The sequence below is a fragment of the Sprattus sprattus genome (assembly GCF_963457725.1).
Source record: "Sprattus sprattus genome assembly, chromosome: 1".
Taxonomy (NCBI): domain Eukaryota; kingdom Metazoa; phylum Chordata; class Actinopteri; order Clupeiformes; family Clupeidae; genus Sprattus; species Sprattus sprattus.
This window is the reverse complement of record NC_137920.1, coordinates 36577925-36589112: the sequence shown is the minus strand read 5'-3', so window position 1 is coordinate 36589112 and position 11188 is coordinate 36577925. Positions and strand designations below refer to the sequence as shown.

Below are 11188 nucleotides of genomic sequence, written 5' to 3'. Positions count from 1 at the left end.
CCCCCCACTTCTAATGGCGCTACTCAAAAAAAGTTCCATCCTTTCCCCTGCCTGCAAAGAGCTGCACTGTGCCCCCTCTCCTGCTCTCTTTCCTATTCCAGCCAGCTGCATTCTCTCTCTCTTTCTCTCTCTCGGCCCCCTCGTGCTACAAAAGCAATGTGTCCCAGCAGCCAACTGCCTTTACCTGTGACCTGAAGAGGCCCTCGCCTTCCTGTCTTTGTACTGAAATGCCTAATTAGAGCCCCCCCTTCCCCACAAGCTTTGTTTGTTACTATTCTGAGTCCCTTGAGCATCTCGAACATTATCTAAGGGGGACTTCCCCCCCCTCCCCCCCCTTTTGGACAAATACTGTACCCACAAGCCACCCCACCTGATGTCCCTCGCTGAGACTCTGGTTGCTCAGGGAGACATGGATACAGAAGGCTCGGCTAATCCATAGTGAATCCCAAGGGAAGAGGAGAGAATGGACCTTTTTGAGACCCAGTTGAGTTTTGACTGAGCCATTAGTGAGACCTACTGAGCCTTCGGTGTAATTGAAGTTTCTCAGAATGGTTTTGGTGGGAGGAAGGAAGGGCGGGATCCAGCCGAAGCCAGGAGGCTTGTTGATTGGTCCTGATGCTTCACTGCTGTGGGAGGTTGAGAATCCCTGATTGGACATCCATCGAACAGTTACCACTCAATGGGTTTGCACAAGTTAGCCCAGACTGCCCCAGCTGAACAATTACAAAGTGATGGATGATGTTCTTGTTTTCATGAGTGTTGTCATGACATTACTGACATGTAGCCCAGTCTGACTGTAGTCTTTGCTTCCAGTCTATGGACTACATATCCCAGCTAGACTTAGTCTCTGGTCCTTGTCTTCATTGCCCCTTCAGCTGTTTTTTTTTTGCTAAGTTTTTAACCAGTTTGGTCAACAATCTGAGGAAAATCTTTAAAAGTTGATGTTCCTAATAGTTCTCTTTTGCCCTAAAACTTTCCCCATGCACCCATACACATGGAGAATGTTTGAAAACTGCCCAGACGCTTAGTTTCACAGTAAAAAAAAGCTTGTGCTACTTTTTCTTGGCACCTTGCACCAAAAACCATGTAGAGATTTTGAGTGACAAGTTTACATAACTAAAGCCAGAGAGAGCTGTTGCACTTTTTTGCAGTCCTGAACTCCCCATCCTTGGCCAGGTACAGGACTAGCTGTAAGGTGTAGAATGATGCTAGTCTGATAGCGTCTCTCTTGGAGCTCCAGGAATCTGGACACCTGTATGGCCTGTACAGCCCATTCCATTTTTTTTTATCTAGGTTTTAAGAACATTCCTTTAAAAAAAAATCTCATGACTTCATACAACGTTTTCTATGTATTTGCATTGACTAACCTCATCTCTCCATATCATTTTTTTGGTTTTTGTTTTGAAATGCACTTGAAAATACTCCAGGCAGGATTTGTACTCCTGCCCTGGACGGTGCCCTCTTCCGGGGGGGGCAGTCCTCTCAGACACGATCCATCCCAGCATGCTCCCCTCTTCCTCGACATGTCCTTCATTTTTACGATGCTGTGTCTCATGAACATGTTGCCTTACTTGAAATGAGTTTTGGAGCTTGACACCATAACCCAGGTTCCATCTCATCAACCTCTTCACCCAATCGGCACGTTTTTTCTTTTCAAGTCCAATCCGAGGCCCAGCATGAGGAGCTGAAGTGTTGCTGTGAGCAGGGCAAATAAAAAACGTTACACCAGGTTTTTAGGGTTTTATTAAATATCGATTTCCAGTCTGGTCTCATGCCGAAGGTGTCATGCTGTCTTTGGACCCCAAACAGTTCCCTTCTCTGCCTTTTCTAGAGAAGGCTCAATAACCTTGTCTAAAAAGAGGTGGATTGCCACTGTTACCACGGCGATGTTAGACGATTCATTTAGACCTTCCTGGCTGACGATGGGGGGGTGTTCGGGGAAATACTCATGCTTAGATAACATATATATATATTTTTTTTTTCATTTTGAGAAGCACTAGTTAAGATGGTTTCTAATCAGAACACCGTTCTTGCCAACTGGAAGGTTTTGTCGGCATCTTCCCATCGGTAGACCACGATTTTGCTGCCTGCCATTGTTGTGTTTTACTTGTTCTTTGTCTTGTATTGAATGTTGATTTAATGCGTTTATGTTCATTATGTTGTTAATAATAAATAAGGCAGTATTACTACAATGTAGCACTCTTATTAACGCCGATGCTGTGGCAACCCTGCACGGCCACCAGTGGGCAGTAGGTGATCAGTGCAGGCGGTGGCCGTGGTCGAGACGGTCGCTTTAGCTCCGTCTGGTGCCGCCATCGAATTGTGCTCATTTGGATGAGGCTTGAATTTGTTATGTTTACATCCATTTCAGACTCATGTTTTCACATCGCAGACACTGAGGGAGGCCTGCGGATGCGAGAGCGTAGGCTCACACACTGGCTTTCTTCATCTTCCTGCTTGGCTTTCTTTATATCAGTTTTTCTTTTCTTTTTGTCTTGCAACTCTCGAAATATTTCACACCTGCTTCGTGTATGAACAGCAAAGAGCTTGAACTCACAAACTTGGTTCATTTGGACATGAAATACAATGCAGTTCAGAACCAAAACAGTGAATGGGATTGGTTCCTAGGACAACCCTTTTCTGGTCTTCCTATCATTTCACAGTGATGCACTCTTGGCACGGCAGTCAAACTTTCATTTTTCACTCTTGTTTTCATTTTCTTTTTCTTTCTCCTGATCCTCCTCTTCCTCATTCTCTTTTGTCTCTTGATCCTCCTCTTCCTCATTCTTTCTTGAGTTGTCTTGCTTCCTCCATTCCCACAGAACAAAAATGTGAAGCTATGTCTGGGAACATTGAAAACCGATATCAAGCACATGAAGCTATGGACATTTTTTTTCTTTCTGTGTATGTGTACAGTACCCTGAAAATATCATAAATATGAGTGACAACAGCCAAAGCATGTAACATGTTGCTTTAAGCCTTAACCGGCGCCACAAGACTTGACTTGTATGATGTTGACATTTCCACAGTGGCCTGTATTGGTAAACTAATAAACAAAAATATGATTTGTAGCCTGATTCTTCTGTACAGAAGTCATGACTATATATCAAATATATAAATTATATATATATATTTAAAAGAAAAGTGAGTTGTAAGTGGTCATGTGAGTGCTTGAGGCATATATGTATAAATTGCTGAGAGTGTTGTATTTTCTTTTTTGGATTTATTTGTACATTTTTACAGTTATTTTGGTTGCATTAAAAATGAACAACTGTAAAAAGCAATGCATTAAACTCTTTACAAGCAGAAACATAGCAACCACGGCGTCAGGACACATTTTATGCTTTGTTAAGTCTCCCATGCACCACAATATACCAAGACATGATTTAAAAGTTTGATTTTTATTGTAAAAGAAAAAACACCAGAGAATCTTTATATTTTTTGGCTTTCCGCTACAAAAAAATACAGACATTTGCAAAGTTGAAAAATAGAATTCTCTACTAGACATTGTCCAAGAAATGGCTTAAACCATCAGAAGAGTAAAAAATGACGTCTTACCATCACCATACACACCTGAATATGATTTGTTTTCCCCTAAAGACCATAGCAATTTTTTTTAGAAGAAGAGCAATCGGATTGCTTTACAGTAGCATATTTTTGGAAGGAAAAAGGAGATAGGATTGAAGGAGTAGCTGTATCATTGAGCGAATGGAGTCATTCATTTACGAAAACGCAAATCCTCTCACTCCCACACCTTAAGTGGGACAGAATGAAATGAGACATCCCTTCTCGTTTTCACCAGTGGCCAGAGGTACTGTCCAGTCTATTTTTTTCATTGAAATCTGTTCAATAAATTGCTTTACAATAGCTCCCTTCAGCGTCATCAGGAGTTTCCTAAGAAGAGAGTTAGCTATGGTGGTGAACAGGAGAGGACGGCTGAGCCAGGCCTTTGTCCCTGTGGTGCCTTCAGCTGTGCTTTTGTCTCAGTGAACTGTGTCACAACGCTCCTCCGGCCACTAGGGGAGTGCTACACTAAGGCACACCAAACAAAAACACACAAAAAACGAACTGCATTTTTGCATAGATAACGGAGACATTTGCTTTGGATGTCTAGTCTTTTTCTAACCAGACATTGTAAACGCTTGAACATGAAATAGCTTTTACACAAGCAGTTTCACAGTTGATCCAGGATTCACTGAACTTTAAGCCATTGTCTTTTCTGTTTTTTGAAGTCGAGTAGCAGTTCTTGTGCTTCTTGACAGTAAAGTTTGAATGGAGGCTTAGAATATGCATGCCTGTAATAGGCCTATTTGTTCCCTTCTAGTTGAGCGCTCAATGGTCACCATGTCATATTTCACATTTCAACAAGGACAGGTTCTGCCTCATTGTTCATTCCCACTCTTCCCCCAGGCTGCTGTGTCCTCTGTTCCCATGACTACTGTGGTTTGGATGGAATAAAAAGATATTGCAGGTGACTTAGGGAGAGATGGACTACCAAGCAGCAAGGGAGGATCATGAGGTACTAAAAAAACGTCTTTCTGGGGAAACTCTTTTTTTGCTATGTCTTCCTCTGACGACACAGTACATCATTTTAAAAGGTGCATTTATGTGCAGTACAGTCAAGACACAACTTCGCAAACAGTCAAAAGTCTAGTTGCAAACAACACCTACAGACAAACAACAAAACCCTATACGTCGGCGAGCTGCCATCTTGTCTACTTGATGACGCCCCCCCCCCCCCCCCCCCCCCCCCCCCCCCCTTTCTTTCTCCTGATCTGGTGAGGGGTGGCCTGTGCCTGGGCCTTGAGTAATCCCACTGGAGTGTGCCAGGGTTCATGACCTCTGCCCCAGCAGTCTGAAGCATTAGAATAGGAAGGCCTAACCTTTCACAGTGTCAGCTAATAATTCCACAGGAACTGTGGCGTAGTTGCCAATGCAGCTCTCAAACCAGTCAATATCTCTGCCTCAGCCCCTCCTTATCTTCCCTCCCAAGATGTGTGGTGCACTTGTTTAATCAACCACACAGGCACACACCCCTCCCCTCCCACCAGCCTTACTCAACACCTTTGATTTAAGGCAGGACCAGGACAGCCATCTATAAAGATAAAGGCTGACGTGTGCTCAACCCTGTCAGGCTGTTTAGATAGATGTGGATGGGATTTTAGAATTGGGCGGGGGGGCGGCATCATACAATCGAAAGAGTGGCAGCTGGGGTTGCATTGGGCTGTCGGGGGGAGGACAGTTCTCTGCAGAGCACTGCAGTGCTGGAGAGAAGGAGGGAGGAAGGGAGGGGGGACCGAAGCGTGGAAAGAGGAGGAGGAGTTGGAGGAGGGGCTGCACCTACAGATGTCAAGATAGACGCGGTTCAGCGTTTGAGAGAGGAGGAGAGCTGTTGGTGAGTGGCATCTCCTCCTCCTTCTCCTCGTCCTCCTCTCCTCCACGGCAGTGGCACATGGCCACGTGGCTCCGCCGGGGCGGGGGGTGATTACGTCACCGACACCGCAGGTCTTCAGCTGTCTCGCCTCTCGCTGAGTCAAAGTGGCCCTGACTGCCAAAAATCTGAACCCCCCAAAACAAAAAGAAAGAAAGAGAGACAGAAAGACGGCAAAAACGGGGATGCATAGGAGCAAAGATCATTCAAGTTGTCACCACAACCCAGCTCATTAAAAAACTAAACAGGACCTGCTGCCCAGTTTAAAACTACTACTCTCCCTTCCTTCATTGTGTGATCGAGCTCGGCTCATGAAGGCAGGACAGCACAGCAAGGTGAATGCTTCATGCCTCCAGCCTGGGTCCTAGTAACACACCGTCACTACACATTCACAGCCATGGGAAGCTCACAGAGAAGAAGCGGCCAAGAGCATGACCTACTCAGGGCCACTGCGGGAGGGAGAGGGGAGGGGGGGGACGGAGAGTATGGAGGGGAGGAAGAAAGAAAGTCAGGAGAGAAATACAAATTCATCTCAGATTTTCTTCCAGAGGCATTTACCACCACAATAATAGACCTGGGTCAAATCCATATCTGCTGCATATTCTGGGAGCTCTTTTTTGAGTGCCTGAGCCCCTTTTCTTAACATTTGCCCCGTCATTGGATTTGACACAGGTCTACACCACATTGCACTTTCCTTAAAGCAGCAGGAATAAAGTGTTTTATTTTGTAAACTCGAGCAGTCCTAGCCTAGCAGCCTGGGTGGTTCAAGGTTGTGATGGTCTGCTGTGTTTGTTTTCTAGCTGGCTATGAGCCGAGCAAGACCGCCGTGGATCTGGGCCTGCACCGGCCCGTAATCAACCAGCTCCCCGTCCACCGTGATTGTCCCTTTAGCCGAGTAGGGCTCCAGCCTGAGCGCCCGCACCTTCACGTACACAAGGTGCGGGCAGTTGGTGGCCAGGTGGGCGCCCTTCTCCATGGCCAGGAAGAGGCGGAGCAGGGTGGCCCGTGAGATGCCCGCCTTGATGTAGAACAGGTGGATGAGGCCGTCCTCCATGGTGGAGTTGGGCGCGGCGTGTAGGTCCTCCGCCAGGTGGGACTGGTACATCGCCAGCACCAGCACAAAGTCTTCCTCCGGAACCACCGTCCAGTCGCTGGGCACCGGCTGGTCCAGGGGCACTAAGAGGGAGTCCAGGGGCCCGCGGGGGGTGGAGGCCGGGGCAAGGTCCCCCCCCCGCTTGGCCTTGAAGGCATTGTTGGAGTTGCAGTAGTTGTGGAAGGTGTTCGTGTTATTCTGCCTAGGCGACTGTGACTGTGAAGAGCGACACACCAGAGACGAGCAGAAGCCGTGGGGTGAGGTGGCGTGTGGCGTATGGGGCGACGACGGCGGCGATCCCGAGGTAGGGGAAGGCCCGGGCGACGTGGACTCCGCGGGCAAATAGGCCAGCTTGCCCTGGTAGACCCGCAGGGACGCCAGGCGAACCAGGGTGCCGACGGTGAAGCGGGCGGCGCCCACGTGCCGATACTTCTCGCTCTCGATGTCCACGTCGGCCACGAACCCCCAGGCCAGCGACAGGAAGGAGAAGAGGCGCTGCTGCTGCTGGGGGCTGGAGCCCAGGCACACGGACGTGAGGTCGAGGCGCGCCACCAGGCCCTTGCACAGCAGGAAGCCGCAGCTCACCAGAAGCTCCTCGCTGGGCACCGGCTGGGACCTGTCAGGAGGGAGAGGAGCGCCATGAGCTGACGACAACGGCAGACAAAAGATAGAAGACAGCCCCAGATGGTGAGGCGGGACAGGGAGGTCAGACCCTCCCCAAACTCCCCCTTACTCCCCAACAACCCGCCCACACAACCCCCCAAACATCACTCAGACTCATCTGTCTGATCAGAGCACCAATTAAGTCTGCGTCTACAGGGGGTCAAATCCAGCTGTCATAGGCTAATACATGCGAGGGGCACGGCTTCACAGCTTGAGGGACAAACATGGAGCTGTTTACTCCTGGTTGTACTGTGAAGTGGCCTCAGTTCAAACCTGACCTCGTCTATATACAGCATGGAATAAAACTTCACATTGATACTCCCCTCTCATGTTGAATATTTAACGTTGGAATTCTCTGGATGTGTAAAATATTTGCCTAGTACTTTCGCCTATATTCAAGGTCAAATGCATCTGGGATAATCAGTGCAAAACTGGTATGCCTAACTCAAATGGATTTGGAGTGCATCTGAGAACTGCCCCTAAAAAACAGCCATGGACACTCTGCCCCCTTTACCCCCCCTACAGGGTGAGAACAAAACAGCCTCTGGATCCTTCCTCCCTTTGTGCCCTGCTCTGAGCGCTGTGGCCGTGGGATTGTGTGAACGAACACCCTAGTTGCCCCCTCCCACCCCTCTCTCCCCGGGCCGGGGCTGTTCCAGAGGGCTGCTGCAGTCCCTCCTGATTAACTGGGCATGTGGCCAAACATAAATAACAATGACAATGATGACACTCTCTCTCTTTCTCTCTATCTCTCTCTCTCTCTTTCTATCTCTTGCTCTCTCTCTCTCTCTTTCTATCTCTCTATCTATTTCTCTCTCTCTCTCTCTCTTTCTCTCTCTATCTTTCTCTCTCTCTCTCTCTCTCTCTCTATCTCTATCTCTCTCTCTTTCTCTAGCTCTTCTGCAGCCTTCTCACCCTGCGTAGTGGTGGATGGAGGCAGCCAGGGCGTTCCCAGAGCCACCTGGAAGGATCCCCAGCGGGGTCTGGATGGCCTCCTCCCAGTCCTCCCTGTCCATCAGTCCGTTGATCACCTGGGGACAGACGGAAAGAACAGAAGCCGTTAGACATGACCCCCCGTGACCCCTCTCCACGCCCACATACAGTGGTTCGACAAACACGCCAGTGTGGTGACTCACTCAGAAACTACAGCACGAGGCAGATCTGAACTCAACCTGTATTTGTTTGAGTGGCTGATTAAGTCTGTTTGAAGGGGCGTTTGAAAAGTTTCCAGTGCCTCCAGTACACCACACAAGGCCACAAGCACAAGCAGCACAAGCACAAAACAACACCGACAGGGAAATGCTGGCTTTCATTTTCACACCTACATACTTCCTCAACGGGGACAATATACCAAGTGCTAATAATCATCCCACCGAGGACATACAGGACAGACAGGTTAGACGGGACAGACAGGATTGATAGGACAGACAGTATATACAGGACAGCTAGGGCAGATAGGACAGACAGGACAAGCAAACAGGGAAATGCTGGCTTCCACTTTCACACCTACATACTTCTTCAACAGGGACAATATACAGTACCTACTAATCATCCTACCGAGGACATACTGTACAGGACAGACAGAACATATAGGACATATAGAACAGATAGGAAATACAGGACTGTTAGCTCACCTCAAACAGCAGGCCGTCTCCTGACATGATGACGAGGGCGTCCCACTTGGACAGGTCGGCCTCCCTCACCAGCTCCCGCGCGTGGTTCTGCCGCTCTGAGTAGGGAAGAAGAGAGAGATAGGGGGCAAAATTACATATTTTATTGTCCGTGTCATATGAGAAACCATATCGCTGCATTAATTTCATCTAGCCAATTAACATCATTCATAGGGCAGTGGGGCTGGGGCTGGGACTGGGGCTGTTATGGGTAGGAGCACATGTGCAGTGTGTGCTAAATAGAAATGGAGAGTTATTGACTGTTCATCATTAAACTGTGTTCCAAATTATCGACTGTGTTCACTATTAAACTGTGTTCCGAGTTATCGACTGTGTTCACTATTAAACTGTGTTCTGAGTTATCAACTGTTTTCACTATTAAACTGTGTTCTGAGTTATCAACTGTTTTCATTATTCAATTGTGTTCCGAGTAATTGACTATGGCTACTGAGAGCAGTGCCAGAGCATTAAAACACCTGTGGTGGTTTAAAAAAAGTTGTGCCCTTCAAAACATTTCATGGGTTCTATCACAAGGTAATGGTTATTAGATCAGAGTCTGGTAAGATAATGCCAAACCTGTTTAACCAAGGGCTGGCAAACATGTAATTTGCTGTTTCATTTATTTATCCAGGAAGCTTCATTGTGTGGCAAGAGTCCACTTCCTTCTAGGAGGCTATTGGAAATTCTATATATTCAGCCCTGGTCAGAGTTATTGGCACCCCTTGAATTTGAAGTTTAAAATGTATAATGTATAATATCCTCAAAAGTGAATGGAAATGAACCCATTTTGTATAATCACAATATTTAATAACATGTCGAAAGTTATTGAACAACAACAAAGAAATGCTTTCCTCTAGTGAAGCAAAAAAAAAAAAAGACATAAAATGTACACTGGACCCTAAAATTGGCACCCTTTTGATGGATTTAAATGAGTGCCTCAAACTAAACGAATAACACTTAAGACTCAAGTGCTTACATTTCATTGTTCCTTTAAAAAAAAAAAAAATGTAAATCGAAAAGCTACAAGACACTTACCAAAGCTCTTGAAATCTCTGTTTAAAGTTTGACAGTCCTAAAACTGTAAAGACGTGTCCAGGACATAGGCGCTAATAAGAATTAAGCGGAATCTGCGAAAGCTGGTGTTGATTGTGGCAAAAACACCACACGAGACCTCTGAAGAGCTTTAGGCTGACCTGGAGCTCTATGGAATGCGGAATGGTGGTTTCAGTCTTTCTGGGATAATGTTCAATGAGAACCAAAGATGAAACCAAAGCAGAGCTCTTTGGAAATGCAGTGCATCAGTTTGTTTACAGGCGGGGAAAAATTAGGCCCTTTACGAAAAGAACACCCTACCAACTGTAAGGCATGGTGTCATGCTGTGGGGCTGTTCTGCTGCCTCTGGAACTGGAGGCACTGAATGTATCAAAGGAATGATTAAATCAGAACATTTAATTTTAGAGTCAAATGTGTTACACAGTGTCTGAAAACTAGGTTTGAGCTGAAGGTCTTGGGTCTTTTAGCAGGACAGTGACCCGGAGCACAGATCATGCATTACAAAAGAATGGTTGACGTGGAAAAGATGGTCAGCACTGAGTCCTGACCTAAATCCCATTGAGAAACCTTGGAGAGAGCTCAAATCTGCCATTCCAAAAATGACTTCAATCGTAAGTGCTTGAACGCATATCAGGGTCAAGAGTGGCTTAAGCAGACCGGTGCAAGAAGCTTAGTTACAGTTAACATTTACAGGGTATCATTGTTGCCAATGGTTCTGCAACCAATTTTTAGAGAAGGGTGCCAATATTTTGTAATAACATAAACATTTTGTGTTATTTCACTATTATGCAAGTGTTTAGTAACCTTGAACATTTTATTTATGACCTATATTAAAATATTCTTGTTATACATAATTGGTTTACTTACTATATATTTATGAAAAGTATTCTGAATGATGATTCAGGGGTGCCAAATTTGTCCAGGACTGTATTTAAAGGCACCCAGTGCAACTTTATAGGCTTGAGACTCGATAAATAAACATTCAATTTCTAGTCTTTTTTACACGTAGTAAGTTTCAATAACTCCATACCATTACATATCGACATTTAAGGAGCAAAGATGAGACGTCATTGTGTGGTGAGAACTGATAGATAATCGTACACAACAACAATCGCCGGTGGGGAGAGGCCATTTTTCCATTGACTGGAATCCTGCTTTATTTATTGGTGGTACCAATAAATAAAGATTTTGGGGGAAAATGGCGGCGATTGTTGTTGTTTACGATTTTCTATCAGTTCTCACCACACAACGACGTCTCATCTTTGCTCCTTGAATGTC

The 11188-nt window shown here is 46.2% G+C and overlaps 1 protein-coding gene across 1 annotated transcript in view; it reads right to left on the bottom strand.

The window, feature by feature from the left end:
• Positions 1-6227: 6227 nt before the first annotated feature.
• Positions 6228-11188, bottom strand: part of LOC308360531 (sphingosine kinase 1-like) — a gene marked incomplete at its 3' end in the record, with an annotated part of 22795 nt that continues 17834 nt past the window's right edge. The window contains exons 3-5 of the mRNA XM_080832489.1: positions 8822-8916; positions 8103-8218; positions 6228-7140 (exon numbers count right to left, since the gene is read on the bottom strand). Coding sequence (XP_080688615.1) covers positions 6228-7140; positions 8103-8218; positions 8822-8916 — 1124 coding nt within the window. The remainder of the gene's footprint in view (positions 7141-8102; positions 8219-8821; positions 8917-11188) is intronic.